Raw genomic sequence first — 20,013 nt, forward strand, 5'->3', positions numbered from 1 at the left:
ATGTTTGGAGCACAGTTAAGTTTAACTGAAGCAAATGCAATGATGAAGTTTATATGAGCAAAATTCCTAGTGGACTCACAGGAAAAGGAGGGGTCAAAGGGCAATAAATAACTGTCAAGTTTCATTTGTTACTAAATTTACACTCACTCCAGATGAACAGGTAATTTTGGAATTTACTGGAAAAAAGAAATACAAATGGTACACTACAAACTTAGTCTCATCTCATTTTCTGCATAGTTTGTCATGGAGTCTCTTTGACAATGCACTGGGAGATTTAGTTTCCTTATCCACCCCTAAAAAGCATGGTGTATCATGTGGCAGTTTTGAACTCTATATGAGCCCTGTGCTGTCAAAAAAACAGATAGTTGAGAAATCCCTGAGCCCCTTTGTGTTCCAAACAGCTAACCATATAAGACCACCCTGTCATGGTAAATTCTGGCAACTGCCTCCAACCTTCAGAATACCACACACACACACACACACACACACACACACACACACACTATTCAGGATTAAAATGCATTTAGATTTTGTATATACTACAACAGGGATAAACATTAAAAACATAATGTTAAGTGAGATGAACCAAAAGGATAAACATTATATATCATTCTGCTATGTGAGATATGCACGATAAGTAAATTATTGAAGATGGGAAGTTCAGTACTGGTTTACTTGGTGCTTGAAGGAATCCAGTGAGAACCTATTGTCTAATAGGTACCAAGTTTCTGTTTGGGAATGATAGGAAAAGTTTGAAAATGAACAATATTGTTGGTTGTACAACATTGTGAATATACTGAATACATTTGAAATTGGCTTAAAAAAACAAATTGTATTATATAATTTTCTAAAATGAAAAGGAATCAATAGAAGAAATCATGCTACATAAAATCAACCAGATGCAAAGGATATGTGTGTGTGTGTGTATTATATGACTGACCCCATTTCTGTGAAGTATGTAGATGAGGGACTTCATAGAGATAAAAGTACAATAAAAGTAATTGGGGGCAACACAGGAGAGTATGAAGAATTATGATTCAATTTTTGGGGATGATGATGGTTATATTATGTTGATAATGAACTTGGCCTAAAATTTATGCTTAATATGATCTGAGTGATAAATTTCATTTTCAATACATCTAACCACAATAAATAAATATTTTAAAAGTATATTTTGGGACATCTTGATACAAATTTCAAGCAAACTTTAAAAACAATATAGGTGCTATCATTTTCTTTGTTCTGAACCAATGTAAAAACTTGGGTCAAATTTAATGAGACCAGGTTTAGTGTGTGGTCAAGAATAATATTTGCTGGACTAGAGAGATAGCTCAACATGTAAAGTACCTGTTGCTAAGCCTGAAAAGCCAAGTTCAATCCCCTGGGTCCATACTGTGGAAGGAGAGGTCCAAGTGGCTCCCATAAGTTGTCCTGTGACCTCTACAAGAGGGGTATGGTACACACAACTGCTCATGCTCACTCCTCCACCTCCCCACTCACCTACCAAATAATAGGGAAGACAATGTCCTCCAAGTAGACATCTTATGCCACCAATTAAAACCTCCTGTGCCCAGAATGGGTTATATCATGTTGAGTCATTGGTCAAGGGGGCCGCATTTAAATCAGCAAACATCATAGCTTCCTTCCCATTGCACTTCATGTATTGCAATTACTTGCAGATTATGAACTTGTTAATTTAACCTGGATGTGCACACAGACAGAACATTCTGTGTGTTGCTGAAATGTCCATTCATCATATTTATTTGTTGAATCTGCTAAGTACATAGCTATGTCTGGGGACTATACCGAATTTCTCTTTGCTTGCCTTGTTTACAATTCCTGCATTTTTAAATGACAGAATAAAGATGTAGTCCTTATTATCCATAAAACAAAACCAATGATTTGGGTTATTGATAATCATTTTTCTCATAATTCTTATTTTCCTTTAGATCTGGTGTTTTCTTTTCCTGTCTATTGTTATTGTTGCCTCTGTTTTGTATATTGGCTGTATGTGTGGTTGTGTGTATGCATGTGTGTGTAGCTTCCCCTACTTCCACAGCACTCCTATGCAAGTGAGGGGACACCTTTATGTAGTAGGTCCTCTTCTTCCCCTTGCATGGTTTCTGGAGATTGAACTTATATCCCCGTGCCTGTGAATATACTTCCTTTACCCACTGAGCAATCTTGCTGGATGTTTGCTGGATTTTCACTGTTGCTAATATGCTGTTGACTTTTCTTACACTGTATAATTTACAGTTATTTTTCAGGAATCTCATTTTTGTTTTAACACAAAAATTCTAAGGATAGTTTCAAATAAATGTAATGCCGTCTTTGGAGACGTCCACCATCCTTGGATTCAGAACAGACATAGATCTCAATATAAAGTTTAGATAGTTTCCTGACTGACTACTAATCTAACCCAGGCTAAGGATTATCTTCCTATGAAAGTACAATTGGTTAATTTGGATTTAAAGTAAGTACAACTATGTTAGGTTTTTAAATAGCCACTTATCTCATTCCTATGACAAAGTATCTAAGAGAATAATTGAGGAACGGAAGGACAGCCTCAGGATGAAGATGCAGCTAATGACATCGCATCCATGCTCAGGAAACAGAGAGCAAGGAATAATGTCATACAGTTTTCATTGTGTTTTCTTTTGTGGAATTGAGGACCAGAGCACGTAGAGCGGTGTAGTCAACAGCTACCCTAACCTAGGTAATTCCTCACAGATGTGCTCTACAGTTTGTGTCTTTGGGGATCCAATCTTGACAAGTTGATGATAAATACTAAACAGCACACTAGCAGCATGCCTTTCTATTGAACCCATCAAACCTTCACTATCTTCTCTGAACAAGCCATTGGATTAAGCCTTATGGAGGCTGTAAAAGTAAAATTGGCCAGCATACCATCCCTGAGAAAAAGAAGCTTCAGATGAAAGGGAGGCAGTCACATAGACTATCTTGACATAAGGCCGACTGATGTCAGTGTCTCATTAAAGGCATCCCCAGTGATACTCCAAGAGAAAGAGATTGTAAAGGAAAGAGATACTCCTTTTTTTTTCAGTAGAATTAAGACAGTGTTCTTTAAGCTTTGGCTGAAATGATAAACTGGAGATAGAGAAGAATAAATGTTTCAGATAGCAGAACCATCATAAACTCAAAGGGTGAAAAGATAGGACATGTTTGAGAATCACTAAGTAGTGTTGTCTGGGTTTAGAGGCAGTAATTGTGTCTAGAAGCTTATGTTAGAGTCGACTGGTCATTTGCATTGAGAGTTCTGTAATCTAGTAACAAGACTTCAAAGGTTATGAAATGGAGAACGCTGGCATCAATATAGAAGGAACTCTAGAAAAGCATGTTTTTCAAAAAGTAAAACCATGACTCACTTAAAAATATGTAGTATCTATCGAAAATATATTTAGCTTCTTATCAAATTAGGATAACAAAAAACTTCAAATGAATACCAAAGAAACTCACACAATTAAATAAATTGTACATGGAAAATGTTGGTAGAAGACTCTTGTGTCACATTAATAGCTACTTAAGAAAGCCCTAATATTATTTCACAGGGTGACAGCTATTTCGGTCTTATTCCTAAGGTGGAGATAGTCTTTTTTTTTTTAAGAATAGTCAAAGTAATCATAGCTAATCTGTATTCAGTACTAACTTGTTAGGCATTGTCTTAGAAACATGTATATCTGTCTACCTTGTCTCTGAGGCAACATTTAGGTATAGAAGTTGTCATCTACATTATAAAAATAGTTCATTCAAATGATGGCTGAGAAATTAATTTGCCTTAAATCACTTTGTGAGTATGAGATAAAGTCAAAACATACTCTAAGTTATTATGATCCCACTTTACACCCAACAAGTATTTAGAGTTAGCAAAGACTTCTCAATCCTAATCATCTCCTTGCAGGGCTGTGAGTGTGTGTGTGTTTCATGGAGTTTTCTTATTTTATACTTTTTTGCTCTTTACAACTTCTTGTCTAAGGCCTCAAAATATAAGATTATTTTAGTGTGTAGCTATGTTTACATGAGTTTAATTTGTCCTATCAATTACAACTTGATATTTGAAACTCAACTAACCTTTATGCTGAATGTCTTTGGTTATTAAAAAATTATCTTTAGTTAAAGAAAGACTATGTTTCCATATGTAAGGACTAATACCAAGTGTTGGAATGCTCAAGAACCAAACTTTTTATTATTTAGTTCCTTGACAATTTTATACACATATATAATGCACTCTTCCTCTTCCTCTATAATCTCTTCTCTCCCCCCACCCCTACCAACCCCCCATACTCCCTACCTTTTCTCTCCCCAAATTCATGACTTGGTTTCATCGTGTGACCCATTTAGTTTAACCCCAGTCATTTGTGACTATTGGTTTGCAGTTATCGATTGGAACCTGTGGATACACAACTGAAAGTAATGATTTTCCCTTTCCTTGAATCTGTCTGGAGGAAATATTTCAGCAAGGAGGTACAAGACCCATGTTAGGCCTGACTGTTGATACATCCATACTCTACAGACCCAATGCAGTCACCCATAGTTGTTGAATGTTTGTGATTGCCACGGCTATGTTTTGCTCCTAAGATAGCATTTTGAAATCCTTAGCCCCATCTTCTCGCTCTTAATTGCTGCTCTTTCGTCTACATTGTCCCCTAAATTTTGCAGGGGATGCTATGAATGTCTTATTTTAGACTGCACGCTGATAGCCATAACTCTCCAAGCTTACTGCATGTAGTTCATTGTTGTAATTTGAGTGGCAGGGCTGCGTCCCCAGCACCCTGGCCGCTTGCTAGCTTATGCCCAGAAATAATTACACAGACACTGTATTCTTTTAAACACTGCTTGGCCCCTTAGTTTCAGCCTCTTAACCCATTTCTAATAATCTATGTAGCACCACGAGGTGCGCTTACCAGGGAGATTCTAGCCTACGTCTGTCTGGAGTGGGAGAATCATGGCGACTCCCTGACTCAGCTTCTTTCTCCCAGCCTTCTGTTCTGTTTACTCCTCCCACCTATGTTTTAACCTATCAGGGCCAAGCAGTTTCTTTATTGCTTAACCAATGAAATCAACATATTGATATATGACACTCCCACATCAGTTCATTGGTGAAAAGCTTTTCAGATTCAGGCTGAGAGTGGCAATTATTTATGGGTATAAACATACATATTTAGAAGGTGATTCAATGCTATGTCAGTTTAATTGAACAACAGACTTAGGTTTTCTGCCAGGGCCAATGACCCAACTCAGATGTGGGCTCTTGAGCAGGTTTCCAGTACCCAGTATGGATTCCTTCTGGTGGGATGTGCTTCCTATTCGGTCAGAGAATGCTTTGTCTGGAAGGTTATAGTTTATGGGATTCATAGCTGGGTAAGAGTACTGATTTCTATTCTCCCACAGGAACCTTCTGGCACTATAAAAACTACCCGGCAGGTAGGAAGCTACCAGCTCAACTAAATTTTCTGACTGTTTCTTTTTCCTACAAGGTGCCACTTTAAGCTCTTTAGAATTGCGGGGTGTAGGTTTAAAGAGATGAGAGAGCTTCTCTTTGGACCTGGTCTTTCTATGTAGCTCTTGCTCTCTGGGAACTCATTATGTAGACCAGGTCTGAAGTGTTGGGATTAAAGGCACACACCAGCACACCTGGTTTATTACTGGTTTCTTTGTTTTATTTTTGCTGTTTGCTTTTTCTGGCAGGACACGCCGGCTGTCCTACTTTTATTTCCATCCTCCACAACAAACCTCTCCTGACCAAATGGCTGAGGGGAGAGGCTTGATTCCCGCTCTCACTTCTCAGCCTCTGTCCCTCATCCCAGGGAATTCAAGGTGGCTGGAATTTATAGCTGGTCAGAGCCCATCCCCGGACAAGAGCAGAGAAAGGAATGCATACATGTTTAGCACGCAGCTTGCTTTTTCTCTTCTTCGACAGTTCAGGATCCAAACCCACAGTGGGTTGGGTCTTCCCACACCTATTAACATAATCAAGACTGTCCCTCCAGACATGCCCATGGGCCAACAGGATCTAGACAATCCCCCACTGAGACTCTTTTCCAGGTGATTCTAGATGGTGTCAGGCTGACAATTAAAACTAACCATCACATCAGCCCGCCTCCCATTTTACCTCCCCGCCCCCTAGCTATGATTGACTTCACAATGGCTATAAACAGCTGAGCTCTACAGATGTACTTTCCCAGGAACAAACCAATAAATTACATTTCATAGTATTGTAGAGAAACGACCAAGGAAACACAAACAGGCAGTTTCTTGTGAGTTTTCAACATCCTTTCATACAAATACAAAGTCTGGGCGTCTTTTCACAGAGGACTTCCAAGAACAAACATTCAGACTTTCAAGGGATCTCAATAATGATTTGCTAGCTGGCGAACAGAGAGAGAGACTGAAAAGGAACGCTTCCTTTGTTTGCCACAGGGAAAACACTTAGGGCGAGGAATGAAAAGAGCAGGCTGTCCTTGACATGGCAGCTGACTGGCTTCTTTCTTTTCAGCCGACCCTGATCCTGTTTGCAAGGGAGGGCTGCAAACTTGGTCTGGTTTTTAAGTCTTTCTGTGGTAAACCATGAATGTGGCCTTGTTTACTCTGTAGATTAAAATAGGTGGAAAGTATGACCCTAAGAACAAGAAGGGGTAAGTTCATACTGAATAGAGATAAAAACAGATGTCTTAATTTGGCTAAGATGATTTTAAGTCAGTTTAGTATGCATTTTCTTTTTTAGAGAGTCACAGACTTTCCCCCATTTGACCTTACAGATTAAGGATGGAACTTGATTAAGGATAGACTTGAGTTAGAGACCTGGTGAAACGAGAAGGTGGTCTGGCATGCTCACGATGAATTTGTAGTAGTACATGTATCTTTCCCACTTCAGCTCCATATGACTCAGCTGTGTTCCCAGATGAATAGCTTAATGTCGCATAACAGTCACAGATTACTTAAATAGAAAAAGATGACACTATTTCTTACAAAGATATAGAACTTTTGGAAGAAAAAGGCATTATTCAATTTTAAAATATCAATATAATAACAACTAAACAATAAAAAAGATTAGATCTTGAGATCAAAGATATTTTGTATGTGTAAGATATTCTATTTTGGGTTACTTTCCACTTTCAAGTGTTACATATGATTTTTGTTCTGCCTTTAAGCTATCTGAGTGGAAAATATTGAGAATAGTTTTACAGTTATATTTATAGTTCTGAATCATCTCTCTCTATGAATATTTTTTGAGGCAGTATTTCATTTTGCAGACCCAGCTGGCCTGGAACTCACTCTGTAGACCAGGCTGGTCTCAAATTCATAGAGGTCTGCCTGCTTCTGCCTCCCCAGGGCTTGATTGAGGGCATATGCTGTGGGCCCCGTGGTGGAAGCACACATTTTTAATTCCCAACACTCAGGAGGCAGAGGCAAGCAGATCTCTGAGTAGCCTGGTCTACAGAGTGATTTCCAGGACGGCCAGGGATACCCAGAAAAACCTTGTCTCATGAAACAAATCAAAACAAGAAAGGGATGTGCCACTATATCTGTCTTATTGTTGTTCTGCTTTGAAACAGTCTTGCTTTGTAACCCTAGGTCGATCGGAACTTATTATGTAAGCCAGGCTGCCTTCTAACATGATGTAAGTCTCTTACTCTTGCCTCTCAAGTACTGGGATTACAGGCATAAATCCCCATACCTAGCTAAGACATGTTCTTACGGGCAAATAACACAAACTTAAATTTTAATCGTTAAAAGTAAAAAAAATTCCAGAGTTCTAAGAATGAAAATAGAGGTCACAGATAGTTGTAACTGCACTCGTTAATTTGTTCAGTAGTCCAGACCAACATGGGATTAACAATGTAGTCAGACTAACCTCAAACTCAAGATTCTATAGCCTCCTAAGTGCTAGGGTTTAAGTGTTTGCCATCACCATCAACTTAGGTTTAGATTCAACATAATATTGCCAGGGCCCAGTTCTACAACTATTAAGACTTTGCCTTTGGTAACTCATTTATCTTTCCTTCTATTCTCTTCCTCCCCACCCTCGCATTTATCCTTTTCTTATTATCTGGGCTTGCTTTAAAAGACTGCTCAGTGGAGCCGGGCTGATAGCTTTGACTATAATCACTAAAGACAGGGTATTAGTTGAGGCATGTAAACACATACATATAAGGCAGACAGTCGGGAAGAACTGAGTCACAGAAGTCACTCAGATGCAGCTGTTTCAGATAAATTTGTAAGCATTCCTTCAAAAAGTAAGTGGTATTTGCAATGTAAGAAGTATGATGAATAATTTCCCAATTTAAAGCATAGAGCAATAGTTTTCAGCATCTTCTCAAACTTGAAGGCCTTTCTCACCCTTTTGAAAGTTCCCAATGCAAGGGCTGCACTAATTAGTAAGTCCTTGCCAATTCTCTCCAGCCACTCGAAACCTTAGGAAACCATGACTTGATGCGCTGTGGCTATGGATTTGCTTATTCTAGATATACCATATAAATGCAGTCTTATTTCAGAAAATGTAACCTTTTGTGTCTTTCTTCTTTTATTAAATTTAATGATTTTAATGTCTTTCCACATTGTGGTATGTCCCAGTATTTCATTTGTCTTTATGGCTTAATAATATTCCATTATCTGCAGCTGCATTGTTTTATTTATGCTGTCCTTTTTTGCTGGGACACTTCAGTTATTATTTTTGTTTGTAATTGGGATGTAAACTATTATATTTCATTATGGCATTTTATAATTTGTTTTTATTGACCCTTACCACCATAATTTCTTCCATATCCTTTGTCCTCTCTTGTACCCCTGATGGAGGAAGGTCATTGGTTAATTATAATAAAGAAACTGCCTTGGCCCGTTTTATTGGTTAGAACATAGGTGGGTGGAGTAAACAGAACAGAATGCTGGGAGGAAGAGGAAGTGAGCTCAGAGACGCCATGCTCCCCTCTCCTGGGTAGACGTGATAGCTCTGCTCTCTGAGGCAAACGCATGAAGCTCAGACCCAGGATGGACGTAGGCTAGAATCTTTCCCGGTAAGACTGATGCTACACAGATTATTAGAGATGGGTTGATCGGGATATGAGAATTAGCCTGTAAGGGCTAGAGCTAATGGGCCAAGCAGTGTTTAAATGAATACAATTTGTGTGTTGTTATTTTGGGGCATAAGCGGCCGGGGTGCTGGGGACGCAGCCCCGCCGCTCCTTATTACAACATACCCCTTCCATAGTAGTTTCTTGAAAAAAAATTTTACTTTTTGAGATTGTGGTTACAGCATTTCTTCCTTTCCTTTCCACCCTCCAAACCTCAGTGGAAAGCCAACTACGTCTCAACCTACACAAAGAACTTCAAATAACTAAGAAATGATGAAAATGGGAGAAATAGTCTTCATCTTGGAAGACGGAGCCCCAACTGGACATTTGTCACCAAATGAAGCTTTCAGTACTGGGAAAGGGTGACATGTAATTGAGTTGTTAGCCAAAGGAGTCCCATGGGAACCCTCAAAAAACCCAGGCTGTTGCCAACACAATAGGTTGCTTTCCACAAACTTAAGGCAAGACCCCTTTGCTGAAGATAACACCTACACAATTTGTTGAATATGGAGAAGTCAAGCTGGTTCCTACATAGCTACATACAGACTAGCATATTTGGTACAGGAAGGTACTCTGCACACTAGCAAAAGAGAAACATAAACACCAATCCATCTACAAACCCTGTGATCTACAATAGTGTCCCGCCTGCAAGATAAAGCTAATGAAAATGGTGGCACAATCTTGTGGGAGCAACCAACCAATGTCTGATTTGACTTAAGGCACACGCCACAAAATGTAACCCATATGAGATGCTGTTTGGGTGACCAAGAACCTGAGACTAGATAGCCCAAGGGCCTAGAGTAAAACCAGATAATATTTGTATAAACAAACAAACAAACAAACAAAAGCTGTGGCAATAAAACGACCCCTAATGACATTGTGCCATACTTGTCGATAAGTGCCTTGCTCCATCATCAACAGGGAAGCTTCCTCCTGCAGCAGATGGAAATACAGAGACCCACAGCCAGACATTTTGCAGAGTGAAAGACCTTGGACCATTTAGCTCTAAATGGGATGTCTCCATCAAACCCTTTTCTTCAGGCCTCAGGGAACCCTGAAAAAGAGAAGGCAGAAAGAGTCTAAGAGTCAGAGTACAGTAGGATGCCAAGGAAACAAGGCCCTCTAAATCAGCAGGATGGACACACATGAGCTCACAGAAATGGAGGTAGCCTGTACAGGGTCTACAGCAATCTGGAACAGACAGAGTCCTAGAGCTGAAAGAAGCGGACAAATATTCCCATCCCTAAGCCAGAATAAACTGTCTCCTATTGATAACTGCTTGCAAATGAAAAATAAGTTTCCTACAAGGGAGTCTCACCGAGGAAACTACTCTTCAGGGCAGTTTGTTAGCGCAGCAGTGGGTGTCCAACAGAAAAGCATGAACTCAACAGCTTCTTTGGAAGGTCGTGGCTCATAATGTTGTGTCAGGCTTTCGTTTTGCTTGTTTTCTTTTGCTTTTTATTTTTTACTTATATATTTTAATTTATTTACTTTCTCTTTTATTTTAATCCTACAGATTTTTTGCATCTATATTATGGCTTCCAGTTTTGTGTTTTTATGGGATTCCCAAGTATGTGAATGAGGGGGCCTTTTCTTTCTTTGTTTTGTTTGCCCCATTCCAGTGAGTTAGTTTTTGTTTTGTTTTATTATGATCCCTTAGAAACTTGTTTATTTTCTAATGAAAGACAGAATGGATACAGGTGGCAGGAGCTGTGGGGAGGAAATAGGAGGAGTAGGGGGACAGGAAACTGTAATTAGGATTAGGATACATTGTATAAAACAAATCAATTTTCAAAAAAAGGAAAAAATAAAATAATAAAAAAGAAAACAGGCTAAGCGAGCCATGCTTAAGTCAGTAAGCAGCTCTGTTCCATGGCTTCCTCACCAGCTTCTGCCTCCGGGTGTCTGCCCTGTTTCAGTTCCTGTCCTCATTTTCTTTTCAATGATGACAGCATAAGCCCTTTACTCCCCAATTCCTTTGATCATTGTGTTTTTTTTTTGCAGCAATAGAAATCCTAAGTAAGATAGTCACACAATGACAAACGGTCAATTCTGAAAATATGCATAAAGTAATATCATACAAACTGAGCAGGTTGTATTTATGTGTTCAGGAATATATACATAGTGGCCTCTTTTTAGTCTTCCATGTCATATATATAATCACCATCTCCCTGCTTCCTCAATGCCTCTTTTCCCTTCTTATGGTTTGTCCTCCAGTTCCATGACTGATAGCCCACATATATACATATGTATAAACTGTAAAAGCTAGGATCCACATGTGAGATAGAACATTCAGTATGTGTCTTTCTGGGTCCTGCTTCACTCAAATATTATCCAGTTCCATCCATTTTCCTGCAATTATCATAAGTAAGCAAATAAATAAGTAAATATATGCAATTCCATTAGGTATATGTACCACAGTCATTGTCCATTCATCTGTTGAGGAACACTAGGCTGGTTCTCTTTTCTTGTTATTGTGAATAGAGCAGCTATTAATCATGAACATTCAATGTCTCTGTAGTAGTATGAAGAGTGTTAGATTACAGACCTCTCCTTCTTTCTCTCCCAGGAAGCAGGCCCTGCTGTACGATAGTACCTTGGGAGAAAGAACTGGCAGGAGCCTGCTGTGACAGAGCACATAGGCCTCAATGTGTGTGGAGGGAAGGAAGTCCAGTTCTCCCTTGCAACTGCAAGATATGTTTGCTATCCTACTTAATGGCTGTCTCCAGGCCCATGGCTTTTGGGAGACTAGTTTAGGAATAATGGCACTACCGATATTCATGCTCAAGATTTGGGTGGGCATCCAAACATTTCTAAATTGTTTCCCAAGTTGCATACTAGTTCATATTCCTAACAACAATGCATAATGAGTATAGTTTCCAATATTACTAAAATCTATTATTGTTTATTGTAGACAAGCCAGAAGTAGTATCAAAGTGTGGCTTTCATGTGCATTTCATATGGCTTATGAACCTATGCATCTTTTTATGTGTTTATTGATTATCTAATCACTCTAGAATAATGGTAGTACTCTGCCAAATTTTTATTGTTATCATACTTTTATTATTTATAAATAGTTACTATTTAAAACTCTTCATTAGACTAGTTGCTGGTCTAGACTACATACTTAAAAGATTTTCAGCAATTCCCTATCTTTGGTTATATACTATGCTTTTATTTTGAGGAAATACTTCCCTTCTCAGTATACTGCTTCAATAAGTCTATACTAACCTACTTTTCCAGGGAGGGGTACATAAATTAAACAGTCTACTCTGACTAGAACTCTTCCCCATAAATTTTTATATTAAATGTTCATTTCACCTGAGTTCTGCTATTCTCCTCTGTAGATAGCCCTCCCCATGATCCCTTTTTATTTCCCTGGTTTCTATGATTAGCCCAGGTTATATACGCACACCTGAAGATTTGGAGCTAGGAACTAAATACTAGAGAGAATAAGCAATGCTTGTCTTTCTAGGTCTGGATTTCTTTACTTAATATGATCCTTTCTAGTTACATCCATTTTCTGCAAAGTTCATGATTTCATTGTTTCTTTGAAGCTCAATAGTATTCCATAGTGTATATGTATCACATTTTCATTATCCATATATCAGTTGAAGGGCATTTAGCATTTAGTTTGTTTCCATTCCCTGACTGTTGTGAATAGAACAACAATGACCATGGTTGGGCAAGTATCTATGGAGTAGGATGTCAAGTCCTTTGGGAATACACCAGGGAGTAGTATAGCTTCTTCTAACTCTTTTTATTTTTCTAGCTTTTAATGTCATATTTTATAAGAAAATTTCAACAAATGCTAAAAAGACTATTGGATTCTTTAGCAGATATTTATTAAGTTCTTATACATAGCAGGTCATATTCTAGGCATTTTTATGGGACTTGGGGTGTTGCTATTAGTAGATAAAGCCACTGGAAGATGATTAAGCTATGAAGGCCACGTCCTAATGAATTAAATGAGTGATCTCATAAAACAGACCCCAAACAAAAAGAGACCTGAGAGATTTCCTTCACCTCAGATGTAATGTGCGGTCAAAACAAAAAAGGCCATCCATGAGCCAAGAAACAGATCCCCGAAAGACACAGACCCTGTCTACAGCTTGATCTTAGACTTTCTAGTCTCTATAACTGCAAGAAATAAATCATATTGTTTATGAGACAACTGGCTTTTTCTGTAGTTATTTTAATAGTAGCCCCAATGTGCTAATATAAAGTTTTTTAGAAGAGATTAATTAAACAGAGGAACATGGGAGAAAACACAAAATTGGAAAAAAAAAAGTCAGGACTAGTGTAAAATTTCCATAACATTCAAGGTCAAAATGTAATAAAAGATGATTTAGCTGAAGATGAAAAGAGCAGAGAAATAAAAAAGAATTTTGCAGTGGAAAGATTTTATTAGACAATTTGAATTCATTATGCAGCTCCAAAATACTTTTGCACCTTGGAAAACATTCTCTTTCACTCAAATTAATTACTTATATATATATTTTAAAATTATGCCCAAGAAATTTTCATTTCTGTAAGTAGCCCCAGGTCTCTTTTGTCTCTTCTTTTACAAAAAGCACCAAGCGCACACACATGCACGCAAACACACGCATGCACGCACACTCACGCATACACACACACACACACACACATAAACTATAGAACTTCCATTAAAGGTAAAGACTTTGAACTTTTGAAATAATATAATGCTAAGATCCTTGACTTTTCATTTTACCTCTTATATACACACATAGGAGAAACATTTAACTCATAACTGATAACAAACACAGGTAAAACAAGCTTCAATCTCATGCCAAAGGACTGGAGAAATGGTGACCTAACACAGAATTTTTCTGGCAATGCTTTCTCTATAGCAACAACAAAAAATTCTGAAAGCCTCACTGAGATTTAAAAGGATCTCATTTTCCCCCTCTTTGCCCTCCCAAAAGCATTTCTTCCCTTCTTGGAGCTGGAATTGGTGGAACTGAGTAGAGCAAAATACATTTAGTGATCCAGTATATTCCATGTCAGAGTCTGTGAGTTGTGGGGAACTTAGTCTCTGTCTCCACCTGGGAGCAGAGATATAGAACATGTTAATATAGGATAAATGTATTGGCTATGTTTTTCTTGCTTGACTTAAGTAACTGTATACAAGAAGAGTTTATTTTAGTAGAATCTATTATGACAGAGAAGGCACGGTGACAAGCACATGGAGGCAGCTGGGCACATTGTGTCCACACTCAGGAAGTGCAGAAAGATGAATGCAGATGCTCACCTGGCTTCCTTCTTTTCATTCAGTATGGCCCTCTAGCCCATGGGATGCTCCTGCTCAAAGAGTGGGTCTTCTCTCCTCAATTAAACCTCTCTCCTAAATACATCAGGAGGCTTGTCTCCTCTGTGATTTTTTTAAAAAAATCTAAACCAGTTTTAGTCAGAAGTCTGATATTTCACACACTGCGGCATTAACTGTGCATAGAATCGCCAAATCAGGATCGCTACAGAAAGCTCAGTATTTGGGATCCCTAGCCAAGTTCAATTTTAGCAATGTCAGATTTTAGGTATATGACCTAATCCCAAAATCATGTGAAAGGGTGGTTTCATTTTAGAGAACTTTACATGTATATAGCAATAGAGTTGGACCCTGGGGAGTGCAAAAAAAACCCTAAGAAGAATATTGATAAGAATTTAACAATATGATTTTCTCAACATGTCTCAAGTGATTCTCAAGTTCCAGCAAAATTCTGAGATGTGAGGCAGAGCCACTAGGCAAAGTAAATATTAAGGAATAGGGAAAATATGTTGAGAGTTGTGATTGAAGGATTCCATGGGGGCCATGAGAGCCTCTCTTTTTCAGTTTCTTTTTCTCCTCAACACAAAGCTTGAGTCTCCTTATTACTGATTGGGTGGCTAGCATATGTCAGTTTAGACAATAAAGGTCTCATAGGATCCGAGAGAGAAGAAAGAAACTTCCCTGCAGGAAAAGGAGCTCTCATTGGTCTTCTGCTACTTCTTAAGTTCTATGAGAATTTCTCCAAGCTGTTTGTTAAAACAAACAAACAAAAAACGACAATGAAAGACTGGACAGAAAATCAGGAGTATATCGGCATACTTGACTTTTGCTGAGGGCTTTCCTTCTTGTAAGGCTTGTTAAGATCAGGGTACTTGGAGAACTTGGTTTTTGTTTGTTGAAATCGGGGCATTTAGGTTGTGATAGGGACAATAGCTTGAACGCAATATAGGACTTTATGCTTCCAGAAGCTAGCGGGGGTGAGGGGAGATGACATGGCAAGCTAAATGAAAGGACAGCGAGGGAGTCAGAGCATGGTGGAAATTACTGGACAGAAGACAGAAACTTTTATGACTATGAAAGATGTTTTGAGAACCTGGAGAGATAGCTCAGTTCTTAAGAATGCTTGTTGATCTTGAAGAGTGATGGAGGAAGGTCATTGGTTAATTATTATAAAGAAACTGCTTGGCCTCATAGGTTAAAACATAGGTGGGTGGAGTAAACAGAACAGAATGCTGGGAGGAAGAGGAAGTGAGCTCAGACTCAACAGCTCTGCTCTCTGGAGCAGAGATGCCATGCTCCCCTCTCCCTGGCAGACACGATAGCTCTGCTCTCTGAAGCACATGTGATGAAGCTCTGACCCAGGATGGACGTAGGCTAGAATCTTCCTGGTAAGCGCACCTTGGGATACTACACACATTATTAGAAATGGGCTAGTCCAGGTGTGAGAGTTAGCCAAGAAGAGGCTAGACATAATGGGCCAAGCAGTGTTTAAAAGAATACAGTGTCCGTGTAATTATTTCAGGGCATAAGTTAGCAGGCGGCCAGGGTGCTGGGGACGCAGCCCCACCGCTCCTTATTACAACAGAAGAGGACAGGAATTCAGTCCGCATCTGTGCCTGGCAGCTCAGATACACTTGTAACTCTAGGTTCAGAGGAGCTGACTTCCTCTTCTGTCCCCCAGGAACACAAGTTTGTATACACACATACACATAAAACATACAGCTTGAAAAGAGATACTTTGATGCTTCTGCTTGTTTGCTCTTGTCAAACAGAAACTTGGGTAAAAGTTAAATGAATTTAATAACTTGTCTTAGAGTTTATAAAAAGAAAAAAAAGGAAACTAGATTGTTAACTAACCAGGAAACATTTCTTTTGTTTTTTTATTTTTTTCCCTTTTGTTAGAAACGAGTTTTATCACTTAATATATCTTGATTACAGTTTCTCCTCCCTCTACTCCTTCTACTTCCTGCCCTCTCCACTGCCTCTCCTATATAGTTCCACCCCATTTCTGTCTCTCATTAAGAAATTGACAGGTTTTAAAGGGATAATAATAAAATATAATAAGACAAAAACCAAAATCTAACACACCAGAATAGGACAAGACAAAAAAATCAGAAGAGCGCCCCAAAAGGCATAAGAAACAGATATCAACGCAGAGACCCACTTGTTTACATACTCAGGAAACACAAAACTGGAAGTCTATATAGCTGTATAGCTATACCCAAAGGACCCAAAGGGTAAAAAGAGAGTATATGTATATATTTCTCTTCACATATATCATATATTGCATATATTTCATATACCTTCATATATAATAAAATAAAATAATATAAAATTTAAAATATATATAAATAAATATAAATTAAATTTAAATTTAAATTAAAGAAAAAAAAGCTCCCTGAGTTTGATTGAGACAATTAACACCCAATGATGCGGTGAAGTTCATTTTCTGTTGGCCATCTAATGCTGGGCATATAGCCTACCCTTAAGAGTAGCTTGCTTCCCCATGAGACATCAATTTTCCATTTGCCAGTGGTTATCAATTGGAGATAACTTCTAGATGAGGGATGGGGGTGTGTGACCATTGTTGTGTGATATTTTGATTTCATTCTAAAAAATAAAGCTTGCTTTGAGTCAGAGGGCAGAGCTAGCCACTAGCTGGCCAAAATTAACCATAGAGGTTTGGAGGACTGTAGACAGATGGGAAACAGGAAGTCATAAGGTGGGGTTGAAAGAGGATCTCAGCCTTTTTGGAGGAAGAAATGGAAGAGGTAGGAGGTGGCTGTTGGCTTCTCTGTAGCTCTGTAGCTTTTCTGATCATTCAGGTTCTACCTCAATATCTGACTCTCAATTTTACATTGATAAAGAATAATTAGTAAGTCTCCTTTTAGCCCTAGGACCCTATCTGGTACAGACCTATGCAGGCCCTGGGCACGATGCCTCTGTCTCTGTGAATCAGTATGTTATCAGTCCTGTTAGGTTTGGAGGACCTTGTTTCCTGGGTGTTCTTCACACCGCTCTGACTTTACACTCTTCTGTCTCATTTTCTGGAGGGGTCCCTAACCCATAAGGGGAGGGATTTGATGGAGACATCCTATTAGTTCTGAGTGTTTCAAGGTCTTACACTCTCTGCTTTAATGTCTGGACGTGAGTCTCTGTATTTGTTCTTACTTTCTGCAGGAGGAAGTTTCTTTGCTGATGACTGGCAAGGCCCTGATCTATGAGTAGAGCAGAGTGTCATTAGGAGTCATTTTATTACTACATTCTTTTAGTAGAACAGTAGTGATTGGTCTTACCTTATGTCCGCAGGCTTTCTTGTTTCAGGTTCTTGGTCACCTATGTAGCACCAGAAAAACATTTTAACAAAGACTTGGCATTGAGAAGAAAGGGGAGTGAGGAAACCAGCTACATTTCAGTATATGATATTTGAAAATCCTATAAAGAATCTAATTATTCGCTTCATTCAATTATGTGAAGGAGTTGAATGAGTGATGGGCTGGTAGCCACCCGATAGAATAGCAGGTTTGAGTTGCAGGTAATGGGTTCTGCATGAGGAAAGGATGAAAAAGATTATTATTAAATGAAACAGGTCTTCAATCTGGAAGCTGTATCTTTTTTTTGTTCCTTCACTAGTGAGTGGGCCTTTATTTTTGCTATAGCCTTTGCCTGCAGGCATGTTTTTTATTGCACAATGTCAGTAGATTAAGAAGGGTGTTTATTTATTTGGTCTGAGTGTTCCTGTGTGCCAGCGTGTCAGTTCTCAATGATAACAAAAAATCCACAGTCATTAGTGAGCCATTCTCAGTCCCTTCCTTCCTTGTGTTTGCTACACACTTGGTTACCTTCCTTGGACCTAGTAACAATGCTTCCAGGGGCTTTTCCTCTGTGACCAGTTAGCCCAGAGCCCCAGAACTCATGTGTAATCTTGCCTCAGCTCTTGACAAATCAGGCGAATGTCTGACCCTTTCCTGGGATACAATTTGACCCGTCCTGTGTGCTTTACCACCTGACACTTCTGATACTAAATAAACAGTTCAGTGGATTATTGGCTTTGTCATTGTTTGCTTGCCTGGGGAGGAAAGATTTTTAATAGCTCCTACTGACGCAAAACTGAGTTGTTCCTGACTTCGCACAGCGGCAGACAAAGCCGATGGATACATCTGCCTCCAGTGTCGTTGCAGTACAGCTATGGCAAGCAGCTGGAGTCGAAGATGAAGGACAGATTAGAGGAACTGAAGAAGCATGTTCCTCCCGCGAGTGTGCCTTCCGAATTGGATGACACCTTGATGTTTGACAACCATGCTTTTGAGAAGAGTGAAATCAACCCCATAGAAAAGTTTTTACAGGAGGTGGCTGAGCTGTCCCTCGCACTGACTGACTTAGAAGAGCTAGCTCAGTTAATAGACAAGAAGCAGCAAGGTGTCCTGTGTTGTACCACAGAGGAGAGTGTGTTCAAGGAGAAGAGCGATTTGAGCATCATAAAAGCCTCCTTTGCCAGCCAAGCGCTGCTCATCCAGTCTCAGCTAAGCGCCATCCAGCGAGAGTTGGCCACAGACCGTAAGTACTGGCGGGCTGAGAACCGCATTCGTCAGAGCCAGCTCTCTTTCCTCCTTACTCACTACCGTGACATCATCAGCCACCACTATGCCTGTGAGACTCAGAATATGCTCAGGCTGAAGGAGAAGACGGAGAGACAGGCAGAGCTAGCTGGGGTGAAGCTCCGGGAAGAGGAGCTGCAGACACTGGTGGCTAACTCTGTGCCTCCTCAAATGGTGGGTTGTGATCTAGATGTTTTGAAAGCTAAGCAGGACCTGGCTCTGGCCGAAGTACGACACCAGCAGCTGCTGGATCTTGAGTACCAGATCAGTGAATTGCATGCCCTCTTTTTCCAAGCAGAGACTTTCATCTCAGGACAGCAAGAGTTGCTGGATAGCATTGAGTACAACATTTTGCACACCCAGGACTATATTGAACAAACAAACGAGACAGTGAAGAAAGCCCTTAAATATAAGCGCCAATCACGCTTTTTGATGGTGGTATCATCTGTGGCAGGTCTTTGTGCCTGTTGTACTTGTTTGTCCTGTATCACTGGGCCTGTCCATTGAGCAGGAAATATGACTTCTGGTGTAGTGAGCAAATGCTAAAAAACAAAGATATTGTTTTGGTACATAACCTTAAGGTTAGCCTTGCAAATAAATGAGTGCCAGCATTTGAGCTGGCAAATCTAATGTGACTTGTCTGTTTCCTCAAAGGTAGCAGGCAGTAAATAGGCTATTGTGTTGTACTTTTCCTTATTGCTGTGCAATGTGTCACATAAAAAATCTGCTCAAGTCTGGCTGCTTCTGCAGGCACCGTTGCTCAGGATTTAGTGTTCTCTTCAATTTCTTTTACAGTTGCTTGCTTTATATACCAGGATGACACACTTTCTTGTTTTCAGCTATTAGAATCTCATTAGTGTTTTATGAAAATACATATGCTCCTTTTAAGAGAATGACTAACAAAAAGAATGGGGCATTTCTATTCCTGGGATTAAAATACCATAGACAAGGTAACTTATATTAGAAAGAGCTCAATGTGGAACTAATGGCTTAGGAGGGCTAAAGTCATGACCATCGTGGCAGGGAGCATGGCATCAGG

General features: G+C 39.3%; 1 protein-coding gene across 1 annotated transcript; it reads left to right on the forward strand.

Moving 5' to 3' along the window:
• Positions 1 to 18,587: 18,587 nt before the first annotated feature.
• On the forward strand, positions 18,588 to 19,481 carry LOC101998740 (syntaxin-3-like). Its single transcript, XM_005366742.1, has one exon. The coding sequence runs from the start codon at positions 18,588 to 18,590 to the stop codon at positions 19,479 to 19,481; it is 894 nt and encodes a 297-aa protein (XP_005366799.1).
• The last annotated feature ends 532 nt before the right edge of the window (positions 19,482 to 20,013 follow it).

The sequence above is a fragment of the Microtus ochrogaster genome, unplaced genomic scaffold, assembly GCF_000317375.1.
Source record: "Microtus ochrogaster isolate Prairie Vole_2 unplaced genomic scaffold, MicOch1.0 UNK13, whole genome shotgun sequence".
Taxonomy (NCBI): Eukaryota; Metazoa; Chordata; class Mammalia; order Rodentia; family Cricetidae; genus Microtus; species Microtus ochrogaster.